This window comes from Malaclemys terrapin, chromosome 18, assembly GCF_027887155.1.
Source record: "Malaclemys terrapin pileata isolate rMalTer1 chromosome 18, rMalTer1.hap1, whole genome shotgun sequence".
NCBI lineage: Eukaryota > Metazoa > Chordata > Testudines > Emydidae > Malaclemys > Malaclemys terrapin.
This window is the reverse complement of record NC_071522.1, coordinates 17981877-18000130: the sequence shown is the minus strand read 5'-3', so window position 1 is coordinate 18000130 and position 18254 is coordinate 17981877. Positions and strand designations below refer to the sequence as shown.

General features: G+C 43.2%; 1 protein-coding gene across 1 annotated transcript; it reads left to right on the top strand.

The window, feature by feature from the left end:
* The first annotated feature begins 6545 nt into the window (after window positions 1-6545).
* IFT22 (intraflagellar transport 22) lies at window positions 6546-11667 on the top strand. Its single transcript, XM_054008207.1, has 5 exons — window positions 6546-6689; window positions 7188-7267; window positions 7400-7489; window positions 9520-9722; window positions 11211-11667. Exons 1-5 carry the CDS (start codon window positions 6651-6653, stop codon window positions 11357-11359), a joined length of 561 nt encoding a protein of 186 aa, XP_053864182.1. The 5' UTR covers window positions 6546-6650; the 3' UTR covers window positions 11360-11667.
* Window positions 11668-18254: the final 6587 nt, after the last annotated feature.

Sequence of the window (18254 nt, the reverse complement as noted above, 5' to 3'; positions counted from 1 at the left end):
CTGATCCCCATTTTGGTGTCTTATCACTCATATTTTCTGTTTCTTCTTTTCCTCTGAGGTTGGGAGGTATCTAGATACTATACTGATTTGCCTGCTTTCCACGACATCTCCATTTTCTCCTCCTCCAAAAGTACTATTGTTGCCTTTGAAGCGGATAAGGGTAGAGTTAGGAAGCCATGGTTCCTCCTTTTGTATCCTTTTTGCTGACTGCCATCAACCAAATTGTCCCACTCATGTTCGGAAACCACATTAGCACCTCAGCTAATTAGCCAGCTGATAGCAAACAACAAGCTTTTGGTGTTCCTAGCTCAGGTAGCGGCCCCCATGCAGCTACGAGTTGGGGCGGGGGGGGGGGGGGAGAGTGAGTACAGCATCAGAAAGGGGACACTACAAAAATTGAGATACCTATAACGATGGACTTTGTAGGCCCCAAAGGCTAAATCTAAACAGCTATAACCCAAGTTAGTTGTAGAATACAGTAACAGTATAAACCTGATCACAGCAGCACTTTCATTAGTAACAGCTCAGCTCCTCCTAAATCTTCCTACTGTAGGATATACTCTTACATGACTTTTTTTCCCAGAACACCTTTCACAACAGGAAGGGGGTGTGGCTAGTCCTCTAAATTAGAAACACACACACACACACACACACACAGCTGTCACTCTAAAGTAGCCATTTTGTAGTTGATTATTTGCTGTAGACTTCTTGTTTTCAACTAGTAAGTGCCTGTTGTTCCCGTTGTGTTTTCCCTTTCTTACTTCTAAGGAGCTGATATGATCTCCCTGGTGATTTTAGGGAAAAATAAGAAACTTTTATCCATAGCTACATAGTTGTTTTGAAAGCTCTATGTTACGAAAAAGGCTAGAAATGTGCTTTTTAAATGAAAGCTGAGGTTGTGGAGGGGGTAGGGAAAAGTGTCTCCTTTTGCTGCTCACCATTAATTTGGTGGAACTGTTGATTGTAATAGCGAAAAAAGGAAGGAGGGAAGGAAGATCACTTGGCTTTGGACTCTGAGCCATATTAAATGCTGGTGTCCCTCTTTTGTCTTCAATGGAATAGTTTAAGATGACTGGAACACCCAAGAAGGGATGCAACTAGGCCCAGGTACCTTAGTGGAAGTGTGATGTATGGAAGGCATGCAGGATTTAGAAACTCTTGTTTGGTGCTAAATACCGAAGTGATACAATGATAACTCAAGAAAACAAACAAACAAAACCTTCCAATCTACAAGACAAACCCTCCTTCCTGCCAGCAGTCCATTTCGCAAGCAAAAGCCGTAGGACTAAGCCCTGGTCCAACTGATGATAATGGAATTTTTTTTCCTTAACTTCAGTGCAGTCATTTGGGATTTCCACCCCCCTGAATAAATAACCTTCGTGGTACATTGTCAGTTTAGTAAACTTGGGCGGTCTCAGGCTGGGGGGGGAGGTAAACCTCAGAGCTGTCAGTGTTTCACTCTGAGATTTTTGATTCAAAACCAAAACTCAAAACAAAACCATGTGGCTCTAATGGAAGAGGTTGCATGAAGCCTTATGTATCAGGGTCACTAAATTTTGCCTGGTTCTATTGTTCACATGCTAGTTGCTTTGTTTAACATGTGCAGCATTTTGTAGTTCTGCTGCTTATAAAATAAAGTATACTGACCAATGCTGCTGACTTTTAGCCCAATGCTGTGATGTGCTATGAGCCTCTATGGAAGCTGAGGTTCCTCAACACCTTCCAGGAAATGCACAGCCCTCTCGTGACCAAGCCCTTTTTTCTCCCTGGTCTCATAGCTCCCGAGTCTCCTCTCACACCAGTATTGTACCATTGAAATCAATGGCGTTATGCTGGATTTACACTAGTGAGATCACAATCCAGGGTCATAGAATCAGACCATGAGGAAATGCTTAACTAGGACTAGCTGACAATTTCCCACCAAAACTGTCTTTTGATGGGAGATTGTTAATTAACCTGATCTGATTTCCATTAAAACCTTGAACTTTTGGAGAACAATCAAAAACCAAAATATTTTGCTTTGGAAATGTCGCCACCTTGTCTCATTTCCCCCATTCTCTTCTTCAGGCTAGGTTCCCCAACCAGACTTCATCTCCAATGGTGCACCATGCAGCTGACCAAGAAGGGAGACCACTGTGCATCATGGTAGATGCAATCTGTCCAGTCCGCAGAAGAGAATGGGCACATGAGACAGCTGAGCTACAACGCCTATGAGGCATCATGGCTGTATTTCCAAAACTGTGTTTTGGCTGAAAATTTTTATATATATATATAGTAAAAAAATTCCAACTTTTGGGAGGAGTGGGCAGAGGGGGTTAAAAACACTTTCCAAGCAGCGCCTCTGCTAACACAGTAAAACTTTAAGGTTATTTTCCTCTTAAATGCTAGTTTGTCAGGGGAGCCTTTTTGATGAATTAGCTGCCCCAGAAGGCTATGGTCAATAACCGTGCACACCACATCTTACTGATCTTCACAAATGTTACTTCTTGGAACATATCAGGTTGCACTGCCTTAACACAGGCAAGTTAACATGCCATTATCAAATGCACCAAGGTCACCAACCTCCACCAGATGATCAGGTTGATCCTTTAAAATTATGGATTCCTTGAGGAGATTGGAGTTCTCTCAGCTGGAAGCAGTGGGCCACGCAGAGCACGGCCCACCCACTTACAGACCTAGATGGACTGAAACCTCCCACGTTAGCCAGAAATGTGAAAGGAGCGTTGGGGGCGAGAGAGGAATGAAGTTTCATATTTCACCTACCACTTCTAACAGAAAACAGAACAGGGCGGAGGGAAAAGAGGCAAATCCCTAGAGAATGTAAGTGCTGGCCTCTCAAGTCAAAACTGTCAATCATGCCAAGTCCTGTGCCACACACTTATTTGAGAGAGGAAACAAATGAGGGAATGAACGGGCACGTTTAGCCACTAGGTGTTACTATTGCTCCATGGAACAAATGTGATCTCAGCAATCGCTTTGCAAAAAGAACTACTGCTGTCTATTTTATTTGCAGGCTTTGCAGATTTAACTTAAAATTAAACTCTGCCAGCCAAATTCTGCCCCAGTCCGATATTGCAACCCACAGAAGTTATTGTGTCTGCAGTGTGTAGCTGGGATGCAGATTTTGTCATCGTGTTTCTGTTTCTAATTCACTGCATTAAACCGAAATTCTCTGACCACTTGGATTTCTCTGCCAAAGCTTGCAGTGAGGCACAGGGCCTGATTTCCAATTAGGCACAGAAGGTGCATGCCTAAGGGCGCCAGTGTTCTAGGAGCGCCTAAAAGTTAAAAGTGGGTTAAAATTTCATTTTTTCTGGAAAACACGAAGGTCAGCTGTAGGCGGGGGGTAGCCCTGAAGATGCTGTGCCTAGTGGCACGTAAGGTGTAAATCTAGCCCTGGTGAGGCAAGGGATGCAATCTGTTTAAATGGGAGGAATAGAACAGGGGGAGGGATAGCTCAGTGGTTTGAGCATTGGTCTGCTAAACCCAGGGTTGTGAGTTTAATCCTTGAGGGGGCCACTTACGGATCTGGTGCAAAATCAGTACTTGGTACTGCTAGTGGGTGGACTCTATGACCTTTCAAGGTCCCTTCCAGTTCTAGGAGCTAGGCCTATAACAAAGTAACAGGTGTTTTGTTGTTTTTTAAGGTAAGTCTGTTCAGATTTTAAACACTGCTGCTTTACAAATGTTTTCTGAAAACAAACCATTAACTGACATCTGCTAGTCTCTTCTTTGTCCCCCTTTACATGAAAGAGTGAGGCTCAGGATAAAGGCCAGAGCCAAGTATAATGCTTTTGAACCGGCAATTTAAGAGAATATGGATTACAGGGGAAAATATATCAGTAATTAATCTGAAAAATGAAATACTTGAATGGCTTAAATTGTTAAAAATCATTAGATGGATTTAGGATACAATTTTCAAAAGCACCTATGTGAGTTGGGAGGCTACCTTCTATTTTCAAAAGTGATTTAGGTAGGTAAGAGTTTAAATCACATAGGTACTTCTGAAAACTTATAAGATATGATCCTCTTACTCCCTTGTGATTGATTAAAAAAACCAGACGGACTTTATATCATCCGACAACTCATTTGATTATAAAGATCACAATTGCTTTTTGGATAGATGTGAAAACAGCCCTCTTTCCTTTAACCAATGTTTAGGTTTTATTGTTACCTCTAGCTCAGATTTTTGGCTCTTCTGCACTGTTGTCCACATTCAGGACCACCGACAGTGTCGGGGGGTGGGGAGGCAAAGGGGTCAATTGTCCAGGGGCCCAGCAATTTAAAAGGGCCTGGGTGGATGGGATAGATATGTATTTTTAAAATAAAAATTAAGATTAAAAAAAAAGAAATCTGGTTTCCTGCTACTCTGTACAGAGTGCCGCCCCTCATTGTGACAGTGGCAGTTTGCCAGCGCGCTGCTGCACCCTGCTGGTCTGGCAGTCTGGCAGAGCGTCAGCAACAGCAGCCTGGGAACCGCGGCGCTTGCTGCGTCCTCTGGCTGCACGGGAGCCGCGGTGCCTGCCGTGCCGGCTCTCCGGCTGTGGGGCTGAGGACAGGGAGACTTGAAAGAGGAACAAGCTCCCTCTGCGCTACCCGATTTCCTCCCCCAGGGCTGCAGCTCATCGCCAAACCCAAGCCAGCAATTTCAGCCACCCAATCGAACCGCCCTAAGTTTGCCGAGAGGCAGCCGGGACTAGCCCACCCTTTGCTGCCGCTAGCACTGGCTGACAAGCACAGGATGAGGGGCCACCTCCACTGCTCAGTCAGGGAACGAGACGCGGGTTTTCCCTCTGCCTTTGCCCCGGCCGCGTCCTCAGAGATCTCCTGGTAGATGTGGTGCACCAGGTCTGCATCCCAATCGGCTAAAACTGAATCCAATATCTGGTTGAGGCTAAGTGCAGCTGGCTTTCTTGCATTACCTTTCTCTCTCATAACTTGCCCTGGAAACAATGGATTATTTCTGATCCTTTAAACATGGCATAAATGACACCCATGTTCCTGGGACACTAAACCATCCTAAACCACTTTATGTAGTGAGTTAGACAGCAAATAGGTCTGCAGGCTGTTGGAAACACTGTAATCCTCTCACTGGGAACAAAACAATCCTGTTTCACATTTATTAGTAGCACTAATAAACATTTAAGTTTACTAAATAAAGGCCCCATTTGAAAGCTTGTCTTAAACTGTTACTGTACCTGGGCTCTAAACAGCTCTGAAGCAACCCATCTGGTTGCCAGATGTTTTTACCTATATGCTGGGCCTTTAAAATGCTTCCTGGTTCCTCAAAAAAGCCTTAATAAGAAACTTTGCCTCTTCAGTGCTCATGCTGGTGGCTTGAGGAAATTAGTATCACAAGATCCATGTGTTCTGAAAACTAAACCAGAAAATGGCATTTCCCACAGCCCATCTATATGTTTTAGGTACATGTATGGCTCAGAGAAGTAGTCACTGAGTGATTCATAATCTTCTAATATATTTATCCTCAGGGAAGTATTGCTAGCCTCACTTCTACAGTGGACTAGGCTCAGATCCACAAAGGTGCTTAGGTTTAGGCTCCTAATTTCCTTTGATTTCTATGGAAGTTAGGAGCCATTGTGGATTTGGTCCTAATTGACTTGTGCAAGGTAACACAGGAAGTCTGTGGCAGAGCAGGAAACTGAAACCTGAGTTCTTGAGTCCCTGGCTAGTGCCCTCACCACTGAGCCATCTTTTCAGACTCTGTGATAAGAGTCTACCTCTATAAAGCCAGGAAAACGTTGAATAACCTTGTGAAAAAAGATTTCCTGACTTCATCATAAGGCCTGCTCCAGACACAAATGTGCACCAAAAAGAGTACAGGTTGTAATTCACAACCTTTTATTGTTCTGGTGCAGACCCGTGGGGACACTTCCAGATGAAAACGTTTCCATTTTTGCTTTAGTTGTTTTTTTAAACAACAAAGCCAAACCTGAAGCTAAATCAAAATGGGGTATGTTTTATTCCCAGCGAAGCATGCCCAACACAGAGGAGTGCAGAACTAACAAAACGGGTGAACTGTACCCCAGGGCCTTGTTGCAGTGCAAGTTGCTGGGCAAAGCTACCCTGGGACAGTAATAAACTAGAGCAGGAACTAAGGGGCTGGAGTGAGATAAGGGGAGATAGAGCAGCTGAACACCAGGAAAGGAGGGTCGGGGGCGAGAAAGGGGCTGGAGTGAGATAAATGGGGAGAGCAGCTGAACACCAGGAAAGGAGGGTCAGGGGGAGAGAAAGGGGCTGGAGTGAGATAAGGGGGGAGAGCAGCTGAACACCAGGAAAGGAGGGTCAGGGGGAGAGAAAGGGGCTGGAGTGAGATAAGGGGAGATAGAGCAGCTGAACACCAGGAAAGGAAGGTCAGGGGGCGAGAAAGGGGCTGGAGTGAAATAAGTGCCAGGGGGGCTGGAGAAAGGGAGGGGGAGAGAACCTGGGAGAGGGGTCACGTGCTGCAGAGAGCTCCCTGCTCCACGTGACCCATGCTCCGCTCCAATCGCTGGCCGGCGTCCCTGCGCCCTTGACAACGACGCCGCGTTGCTAGGGCGCCGCGCGGCAGCCGCGCCGTTGGGCTCGGGGCTGGCTGGCAGGAGAGTCCGGGGCGGCGCGGCCCGTCCCAGGCCGTCGGGGGAGCGCGCGGGATGCTGAAGGCCAAGATCCTGTTCGTGGGCCCCAGTGAGGTGGGTGCCCGGCCCGGCGGCTGAGTAGAGCCCCCGGGGAGTCTCCTCGATCCCGTGTGTCCCCCCCCCCCCGCGAACAGGCCCCGTGCGTGTGGCGGGGCCCTGCACCCCTGAGCCTCGGACGTGCCCCACAGGCGCACCCAAGCGGGGGCCCCATCCCAGAGCCTCCTAGGCGCCCCCGTGTGATGAGCCAAGCGAGCCCCGCCCCCACTCCTGAGCCTTGTATGTGTCTCACCCGCGTGGCCAAACTGCGGCTCCAGGGTCTGGTGTGTCCCCCCCCCCGCCCCCCCTCAACATGAACAGCCCAGCTGGGAGCTGGATCCAAGCCCACAAAGATCCCCTGGACCCACCTCTGTGGACATGGAAGTAGCCCTCCACCCCAAACAGCACAAATCTTGCTCCAAACTGGGATATGCAGCCCTCCCCCCTGAGCCCTGCTGCCAACGGTACGGGTGTTGTTTTATTAACACAAGTGCCTTTTGCTCCCATTTCTGACAGTCTGGAAAATCCGTCGTGGCAAACTTTTTGTCAGAGAGCACAGAAGGCATTAGTAGCTACGTCCCCACTCAAGGAGTGAGGTGAGTGAAGCCACGCACCATGCTTACTGAAAGGAGACCCTTACGAAGGGTTCCCTCAGGGGATGTCATGCTCTTTCCAGGATGGCCTTGTTGTAGAATCTTATCATACCCTAAATCCACTTCTGTTTTTAGGATCCTGGAATATGAGAAACCAAATATGAATGGCAACAGTAAAGGGGCGGGGTGTCGATTTGAGCTGTGGGATTGTGGCGGTGATCAAAAGTAAGTGGGTTTTAGTGTTTGTGACACTTCACGTTATTTTAACAAGGTGGGTGAGGTATATAATTTATTGGACTAACTTCTGGTGGTTGAGAGAGACAAGCTTTTGAGTTTACACAGAGCTCTTCTTCACCCATCTTGTCTCCCTAATATCGTAAGAACATAAGATCGGCCAAACTGGGTCAGACCAAAGGTCCATCTAGCCCAGTATCCTGTCTTCCAACAGTGGCCAATGTCAGGTGCCCCAGAGGGAATGAACAGAACAGGTGATCATCAAGTGATCCATTCCCTGTCGCTCATTCCCAGCTTCTGGCAAACAGAAGCTAGGGACAGCATTCCTGCCTAACCTGGCTAATAGCCATTGATGGACCTATACTCCATGAATGTAACTAGTTATTTTTTGAACCCTGTTTTAGTCTTGGCCTTCACAACATCCTCTGGCAAAGAGTTCCACAAATTGACTGTGTGTTGTGTGAAAAAATACTTCCTTTTGTTTGTTTTAAACCTGCTGCCTATTAATTTCATTTGGTGACCCCTAGTTCTTGTATTATGAGAAGGAGTAAATAACACTTCCTTATCTACTTTCTCCCACCGATATAGCTTCCGCCTCTCACTGAGGTAGAGTAATTACGTGGATGGGAGAGCGCTCACCCGTCAATGTAATATGTCTAAATCAGACAACATAATGGCAGTGGTGCCAATTTAGCACGGTAGTGAAGACAAACCTTGAGACAAGGTCACTCCCTGTCTCTTAAAGTACTCAAATATTTGGACAGCATCAACTTAAAAATCACACTTTTCTCTGAAGTCTCTCTTACTCACCACTGAGGTTAGAGGAAAAATATTTTGCTATTTTTCAGTTTACTTGCTTTCTGTATTTGACAACTCTTAGATTAAGTCCTTTGTGGGAGTAGCTTTGTACATATTTCTGCAGAGCTAAGTACAGTTGGGGCCCAGTCTTGATTGGGACTCATGTGTGCTAATAAAATTGTTTTAAGTCTGTCTTTTTGCCCTATTATGGTGGAGGAAATGTGAGGGAGTAGGTTCACAACAGCTGGAAATAGAAAACATTTAAAAAAAAAAAAAGGAAAACTTGGTTGTAAAACCACAAATTGTCAGGGGGATTAAAGGGCAGGTGTAGAATCTGAAACTATTTCTAACTCACTTTTTGAACTGTTACCAGATCAAGTTGGTGGTGATCTTTGAGAGCTTAGCAGGCACTACTCTTAAGAGCTCAGCAGGAGTTCTAGGTGCACAAGGAATATGGGATTGGGACCTAGATGATTGGGGGGGACCCCAATCCCTTAAACTGATCCACCTGGCCAGACACTATACCTGTTGAAGTCAATGGGGCTCTGTGTGAGTGGAAGAGTCATGTTTAAGCTGATCAATTTGTAGGACTGGGACCACTCCACAAGTCAGCTGTTTAGGAGAAGGATTTAAACACATCTTTAACCAAATGTTACATTGTGGAGTAGAACAAATTTAGCAATTTAAGCTAAAGGACAGTGTTGACACAAGAACAAATGGATATAAACTGGCCATCAATACATTCATGCTGGAAATTAGAAGGTTTGAACCATCTGAGCAGTGAGATTCTGGAACAGCCTTCCTGTAGGAGTTGGGGGGTGGGGGAGACACAATGTAATTAGTTTTAAGAGAGATGGACAAATTTATGAGTGCAATTGTATGATGGGGTTGCTTGTGATGGGTTTAGTGTGTGGGTGCTAGGTGGGGTGGATGGCCTGTGATATACAGGTGGCCAGATTTGATGGTTTAGTGGTCTCTTCTGGACTCTGACTCTGACTAAATTAGGAGGCTTATTAGTGTTTGTCTAGGACAAAAATGTGTTTGAAGTTTGCCATATTGACTGCAAGCTTCCTAATTTTTATAGGGAAAAACACGGAAGCATCTGTGTTTGAGGAGAAACAAAATACATAAACTATGTGGAGTTTTAAGTAAATATTAAGTAAAAACAGTTGCTATTTTTGGGTCTACCAACCTTACCATTTTCCATTTACCTGCTTTTCAAGGTTTGAAACTTGCTGGCCAGCTCTGATGAAAGACTCCCATGGTGTTGTAATAGTCTTCAACCCAGAACTGCCCAGTCACCTGAAGGAAATTGAAATGTGGTATTCCTGCTTTGTGCAGCAACAGCAGTTACTAGATAGCCAGTGTCTCCTAATTGCACACCACAAGCCAGGCAGTGCAGGGGACACAGAAAACCTATCCTTGGGTAAGAAGATGAAACAGATTTTTAATTATCAGCTTAACTTTCAAAGCTGGTGACTCTATGACTTTTTGCGTTTCTATAATTTTTTCTATCTGAGGATCTCAAAGTGTAACCATGAATGAATTACTGTAAATCTCAAAACATAGCTGGTAGATAGGTAAATATATCCCCATTTCACAGATGGGAAAACAAAGTTATTCAGAGAGTCTATGGCTGAGCCAGGAATAGATCTCCTGATAGCAAGTCCTAAATAACACTTCATCACTTGCATGAGGGTTTGTTACTTTAATATGGTCCCTCTGTAGTTTTGTCTATTTAGCAACCACTTGTAGAGGCATTTTAAATCACCATTTTATAAGCACACCAGGAGTAGCTCAATGAAATAAGAGATTATTTTCCTTGTACAAAGGTGTCTAAAAACTCAATATTACATGCATCTAAATTGAAGCCATCTAGTCCAAATGAGAGTAAACTGATATGTCACTAGTGAAGATGGAAACAAAGATGGATTTGAAAAGTTAAGGACCTCATGCTCTTTTCAGTTATATTGCATTACACCAGTAAAATTGACTTCAGTGGTAGTGCTGTGACGTACACCAGTGTAAGTAAGAAGAAACTCAGTCCCCAGATCTTTTGATGGAAGAAGCTGACTGCATCCGTGAGACAGATATTCTATCAAAAGGTCCTGTTTTAATTTGGCTTTTCAACAGGAGTTTCAAAGAAGCCATCTAGAAATGGTTAACATGAAGAAATATGGAGGAAAACATATTTCAGAAAATGACATCTAAATAAAAGATAATAGAACTATACAGTATCAGAACTTGTAAGGAGAGGCTGTAAGTGTGTACTGCACAATAAAAACTAAAAAGCAATTCTGGAAAGTGTTGTGTGTGTCCATAATAAAAAACATATAGAATAATCAGACTGGAAAGCTAAAGCTTCAAGAACTATTCCCACATTACAGCAGATTAAACCTCCATTAACCTGTACTATACACTTTGTGTTTACTTTCCCCTCATTGCTGCTTAGCTAAGATTTTTCTGAATTTGATAGTGCGTAAGCAATTTCTAATTTGAATAGTTGAATCACAATGGGTAGATCTACTTGTTCCAAACATTTTTAAGATTATAAAGGATTTTTACATTTAAATTTCAAAGTGATTAAATAATATCTTAAATGAATTGATTACAGTTCTTACATATTGGCTGGATTTCACTTTGTGTCTAAATATGTGATTGCAAAATATATCCTTTCAGTTTTCCAAAGGATTTATCCATCGATGAACTTAGTTCATTGTATTACTGATGATGATGATGCATCACTTTTTAAAGGTTACATGTTATGCTGGACAGCAGTATCTTAATGCATCTGGATTTCCAAATGCTTTTTGTAGTATAAACAGTCCTGTAAACTCAAGAAAACTGTAAATGTATTTGTATTAAAATGAATATAGTAACCTTTATTTTTAATTTTTTGTGTCTAACTTCAAAGCTTCACCACTGAACAAACTGAAACTAATACATTCCAGCCTGGAAGAAGATCCTGAGGATGTCCGCATGGAATTTGTGAAATACTTCAAAAGCATTATCAACATGCTAAATGAGAGCAGAGACAGGGAAGAGATGTCAATTATTACCTAATGCTGGAAGAAATACTGAAGTAAGAGAGATACAGTACTTCTTTCATTATAGAATCTGCCCAATCCAGGAAACAGGAATTAATCTTCATCTCTGGCAAATGACAGTCCACAAACATTTAATGAGTTTATTTTCCCAAAAGCAAGTAGATGCACAATTTAAGACTCCTTATGAAAACCCACTACTTACTTCTGATGAACTGCTATGCCAAAGAATTGCCTATAAGTCTAGGAATTTGGGTAACTTTAGCTGCCTCCTGGCATTAGATGAAGAGAACAAGAACGTATTTTCTAATAAAACATTGATCTGGATTTAACTGTATTTAATCATATTTTTTGGTGCAGAGATTAAAGGAGTGGTCACTTTTTTTTTTTTAATTCACTCATTTTAAAATATTCTTATCCTTTTCTATAAGGAGCTTTAAAAAGAGTCCCAGCCTGCACATAACGTTTATGAATATCTGAAGCACTCGCATGATGTGTCAGTGTCAGCTGTGTTGTTACATGGATAAGACATGCTTGTGGAAATCATTAGAAAATAGTGGGAACAGGGATCTGTGAAGTCGTTCACTTGTGGAATCTGTATTTAGTGTCCCCTACCTTTTTTCTCCAACGTGGGAAGCAAATATAATTTTATAGATTTGTGTTCTGGTAAGATAACAAAAATTGCAGTCTTTATCCTGACAAGTCTTTCTGTCCAGTTCCAAAAAACTAAGATATTGCTGGTGACAGTGCTAAGTCTGGTTGTAGGAGTGGGAAGGGGGTGTGCAGAGAGGGTGTTGCAGGCAAGGGCAGCAGCTGGAGGACCCAAATGCCAAGCACCACCATTTGAGCTTTCTGATTGGCTGGGCCCAGGAGCCAATTTAAAAAAAAAAAAAAAAAAGAAACTACAAGCTACTTTAAAAACCCTAACAAGCCCGAAAAACTAGCTAATACGCAATGCACAAGCCAACTTAGCGTAAAACAAGCCCAATGAAAGGCAAAGATTATTGCATTGTCTTGCCAAGGGAAAGATATTTATCAAATGTATATTATTTTCCCTTAGAGAATTTACTGTTTGATTTGTTTTGCTTTCATTGTCCTCTTTCCATTCAGTGCATTTGTTGTGATAAACAGCCCTCTATTTCTCAGCAACTTATAGATGCTGGCATGCTGCAGACTGAAAACGTTTTTTTGTTTTTTTTTGAAGTGCATATATTGTTTTGAAAGGGAAAGCTAAGAACGGTTTGTCACCCTCATTGAACTCCACCATTTGAATTGCTTTACTCATAGTCAAATGAATTGGCAAGTTATAACGTATTTCATACGAACCATCCAAAAACAGAATGCTCTGCTTAGTTAAGTGATATTACCACAGAGATACATAGCAAAGGAAGAGAGAAAAGAAAGAAGAGTTAGTGTCATAGCATGGAACAACCACCAGACTCTTTGTTGTTTTTGTAGATACAGACTAACACGGCTACCCCCTGATACTTGATAGCATGGAACAGGAACTGCAGAAAACAGAGGCTTTATCTACATTGCCTTTAGAATCATAGAATATCAGGGTTGGAAGGGACCTCAGGAGGTCATCTAGTCCAGCCCCCTGCTCAAAGCAGGACTTAATTCCAACTAAATCATCCCAGCCAGGGCTTTGTCAAGCCTGACCTTAAAAACCTCTAAGGAAGGAGATTCCACCACCTCCCTAGGTAACCTATTCCAGTGCTTCACCACCCTCCTAGTGAAAAAGTTTTTCCTAATATCTAACCTAAACCTCCCCCATTGCAACTTGAGACCATTACACCTTGTTCTGTCATCTGGTACCACTGAGAACAGTCTAGATCCATCCTCTTTGGAACCCCCTTTCAGGTAGTTGAAAGCAGCTTATCAAATCCCCCCTCATTCTTCTCTTCTGCAGAATAAACAATCCCAGTTCCCTCAGCCTCTCCTCATAACTCATGTGCTCCAGCCTCCTAATCATTTTTGTTGCCCTCCGCTGGACTCTTTCCAATTTTTCCACATCCTTCTTGTAGTGTGGGGCCCAAAACTGGACACAATACTCCAGGTGAGGCCTCACCAATGTTGAATAGAGGGGAATGATCATGTCCCTCGATCTGCTGGCAATGCCCCTACTTATACAGCCCAAAATGCTGTTAGCCTTGGCAACAAGAGCACACTGTTGACTCATATCCATCTTCTCGTCCACTGTAACCCCTAGGTCCTTTTCTGCAGAACTGCTTCCTAGCCATTCGGTCCCTAGTCTGTAACAGTGAATGGGATTCTTCCGTCCTAAGTGCAGGATTCTGCACTTGTCCTTGTTGAACCTGATCAGGTTTCTTTTGGCTCAATCCTCTAATTTGTCTAGGTCCCTCTGTATCCTATCCCTACCCTCCAGCGTATCTACCACTCCTCCCAGTTTAGTGTCATCTGCAAACTTGCTGAGAGTGCAGTCCACGCCATCCTCCAGATCATTAATTAGTGTGTCCCATGGTTGCAGCTCTAACTTCTTTTGCCACTTCTGCTTTTTAAAATCCATTGCTTATGAGAGCTGTATCTTATCCTGCATACATCACTATTTCTACAAGAAATTTTGTCTGCTTCATGCTATTATGCTGGGTTTTTTTTCCCAGTTGTCTGAACTCTAGACACATTAAAAATACAACAGCCCTTCAACTTTTAACAGAAAGCCTCTTTAACATCCCTTACTCCTGAGAGGGAGAATACTAATGAATTTTTGCCTCAAAGTAGGGAGTAGTTTTTTCAGTTAATTTCATACACAGTTTCAAGCATTGCAGCAGCATCATACTCTGCAACAGGATCCATATAAATATAGACGATTCTAAAAGCTGCTTTTCATTCCTCGTGCCTTGACTTCTTTTGGAGAACCTTCTCTTTGAATATTAAGCCCTGTGGATGTAAAACAAAGAACAAGACAGAGGAGTTAAAGAGCTCTTACAAAGCATTCAACTCTTGCAGTTAACTACAAAAAAAAAACTTGTGACAGATTTGGTCACAGGGACCCCCTTGGGACTGTCACCTGCTGTGCTGAAATTACCTCTGAGCCTGTTTTCCCTGCCAGCTTGGGACTCCAGAACCATGCCTTGTTGAGACAGACACGCGAGGGTGCTGCAACACAGACCCAGGTCTGGTCCACGCCTCGAAAGCTGCAGACTTGAACCAAAAACTGCTCAGCAGGACACCTATCTCCAGCACCCAGACACGCAGTTCCCGAAGAGATCCAAACCCATACAAATCTGTTTTACTCTGTATAAAGCTTATACAGGGAAAACTCATAAATTGTCTGCCCTCTATAACATTGATAGAGAGATATGCACAGCTGTTTGCTCCCCCAGGTATTAATCACTTACTCTGAGTTCATTAATAAACAAAAGTGATTTTATTAAGTATAAAAAGTAGGATTTAAGTGGTTTCAAGTAATAACAGACAGAACAAAGTAAGTCACCAAGCAAAATAAAGCAAAAACGCGCAAGCCTAAGTTTAATACATTAAGAAACTGATTACAGGTAATATCTCACCCTCAGAGATGTTCCAATAAGCTTCTTTCACAGACTAGACTCCTTCCTAGTCTGGGCCTAATCCTTTCAGCCCTTGTTAGTTCCAGCAGACATCTTAGGTGGAAAGCAGGGGTGTTCTCATGACTGCTAGCCTCCTTTGTTCTGTTCCACCCCCTTTTATAGCTTTGGCACAAGGTTGGAATCTTTTGTCTCTCTGGGTTACCACCCCTCCTTCTAAATGGAAAAGCACCAGGTTTAAGGATTCCAGTATCAGGTAACATTTTCACATGTCCTGTGAAACCCCAGCCTCCATTCTTCCAGGGCTGGCCCGCACGTACCCAGGAAGGTTTGCAAGTAAACAGAGCCATTTACAGGTCATTGATTCTGAAGCACCCTTAATGGCTTCTACTTAATATGTTTACATCAGTAATACAAGTTTATATCTTATTCTCCTAACTCCAGACATAGAAATAATACATGCAAACAAATGGTATGAACACGTTCAGTAGATCATAAGCTTTGTAATGATACCTTACAAGAAACCTTTTGTATAAAGCATATTCCAGTTACATCATATTCACACTCATAAGCATATTTACATAAAACATTATGGAGTGCAACATCACAAACCTATAAATCCATGCTGTGCAAATCTTGGGATTTCTGTACAACTTTCTGCAGAATGTGCCAGTTTGTTCTGGCTTTTGGCAAAACTGACACACAAAGCCAATGCCGGGGGAAAGCAATGTTCCTTCATTGTGTCCATGTCTTGAGCTCTGTATGTTTGCAATCACTGACAGAGGGTAGCTGAGTGAGGGCAGCCCTTAGAACATTCACAGATTAATTGAAGAACAGATGTATTTCTTCTTGTACTGGGCTATTCTCCCCCTCCCCTACCTCCCCCCCCCCCCCCCTATAGCCAAGTGTGCAATGTTGAAGTTAATTAAGAAACTCCAGGAAAAGCTACTAGCTGAATACTCAGGGGCCCTATCATCTCTTCCACTAGTGAGTGTTGTTACCTGGGGTTCTTTCAACCCAAAGCTCTTGGTAACTTTTACTCTGGGCGGGGTGGTGTCAGGAAATAAATCAGGGGAGACACGGCTGTCGACCGATAGATGGCTGGCACAAACTGGACAACACAAGAGTGCTTTCACTTAAAGCTAAACTTTACTTAGTCTTAAGCACTTACACACGTCCGCAACAGATTAGTAAAACACCTCCAACCCTTGATAATTACCAAAGCTGAGTGTGGCTCTCGAGTGACACAGCAGCAGGCTTCCGGTGGCCAAATCTTCCGTCTGCCAGTAGAGACCACAAGATGTATCCAGAGGGAGAGTCCAAAAAGAATCCCAAAAGAGTCCAACTATCTCAAACTTTCCCCCCTTATTTATACATTAGTAATAGAATGACATGTCCCTTCAAGAAAACTTGTTAAGTAAGCCGTTTCAATGGTCAAGCAAGAGGTTCCTTCTGATTACTGATTAACCAGTGAGTTTTTCCAGAGTTTGCAGCCTTGAGACCCCAGTAGACATTCCTGGGGCACATCCTGCTCTTTTAAAATGCATGTATCAGCAACTTCAACACAATTCTTATCAGGAAGGACGTGGGGTCAAGCTGCCCTTTCTGTGGCACCCCAAACCCCCCTCCCCTCCGGCCTTGGTCAAGCTGAGACTGCTGAATAGGCTGCTTTTAACAATAAGCCGTAGTGGTTTGAGGCACTTTACTGGTTTGCCAAAATCTCCCCGTACAAGTGTGAAGAGGACTCAAAGCAGGTGTAAATGAAATGGTGGGGAGGCAGCACACAGAGTGGAGCCACAGCTGATCCCACAAAAGTCCTTTTATGGGTATGTATTGGGAACCACAAAATCCCAATAGTATGCCACAGGACAAACGGCTCTGTGGCATAGGAGAGGAAGCAACAGAAGATCATCACTCTCCTAATCATCTTCCTTCAAAACTGCAGAGAATTTGCAGCATAAACTTTTTCCTTCTTCGCATTGGGAACATTGCCACCACAGCAGGGGACTTTGGGGCAACTGTCCTCAGGAAGTCATGCCACCATGGGAAAGTGGAAAACTAGGGTAGTGTGGAGACAGTGGGGCCCAGATCCTCAAAGGGTATTTAAGTGCCAAACACTACTGAAATCACTTTGAAGATGTGGGCCTGAGCCTCCAAGCAAATGCCACCATCCTCTGTGATATCCCAAGATTCATAGGATCTTGTGACATCCTCCTATTTAGTGGGTCAAGTTTCATTCCAATTCTACTTGGGAACAGCCCTTGCCCCCTGAAAATGATATGCAAGAAACCTATGCAAGTTGAAATTTGCTGAGTTTCCTGGTCTGTGGGTGGTTTTTTTTTTCCTCTTGTGTATTCAGCTAGTAGCTTTTCCTCCATTATTTTGTCAGCAAAATGGCTCCATGCCCCCAATCTGTGATTCAATGGGATGGATTTTAGTCCCTTTGATCAAGGAAATTCCCTATGTTGGCTTCAATGCAGGAGAGTCATTTTGCACCATAAATCTGTTCCATTCTTCTATTTGAACTTAGCATGAACTTATATTGCTGTGACTTGGGAGGGGCTAGTCTAGAATCAAGAGTTTAGGGGCAGGTTTTGTTTTCTGACCCAGTCACAAACAGAATATTTAAAATGTTAACTTACGTATACACCTGTTGGTTATTGGTATGATATTGTAATCTTGTCATTCTATTGAAAGGCCTCCGGATGCGCTGGCTTTGAGCTAAGAAAAGAGTCTTATTTAAACAGAATTGTGGAGATACTGCATTCTGTTACCGTCTGCCAGTGAAGAATTAGTCACCTTAACAGCCTAGTGATTGTTTATTTTTGTTATTCAACAACATGGAAATTATTTCCAAGGATTTATTCCTGGATATCAGAAAGATTTTTCCCTATAGATGAGATTTTTTACCTCTGCACTGGGGTCCCAAGGAAGTGGTGTACCTTGCATTGCTTTGGACATTTAAAACTAGACTGGACAAAGCATTAGCACAGGGATATGGTAGGGAACAGTCCAGTCTTATTTAAAGGAATTTTCACTGTAGGGGAGGAACTGTTGAATTTTAAGGCTCTAGGTTTGGACACAATGGGAGGGACAATGTCTGTGGCCATCTACTTCAGTCTAGGGATTTAGGACATTTTCAATCTCCAGTCCAAGACCCTCAATAATAATATATATTTTGCTCATTTACCTCTTATGAGGTGGTTTTGGCACACACAGCATATTATGCAACTAGCTGTTCCTGTGATGAAGACCAGAGCTATAAGCATTGCGATCCAGATGTATGGCTCCCATGACGGCATGGTCCTTATTTGCAACCAGACTCTGAGAGTAACAGAAAAACACCCTGAAATACATTGGAACCTCACAAAACAAAATGCAGTTTCA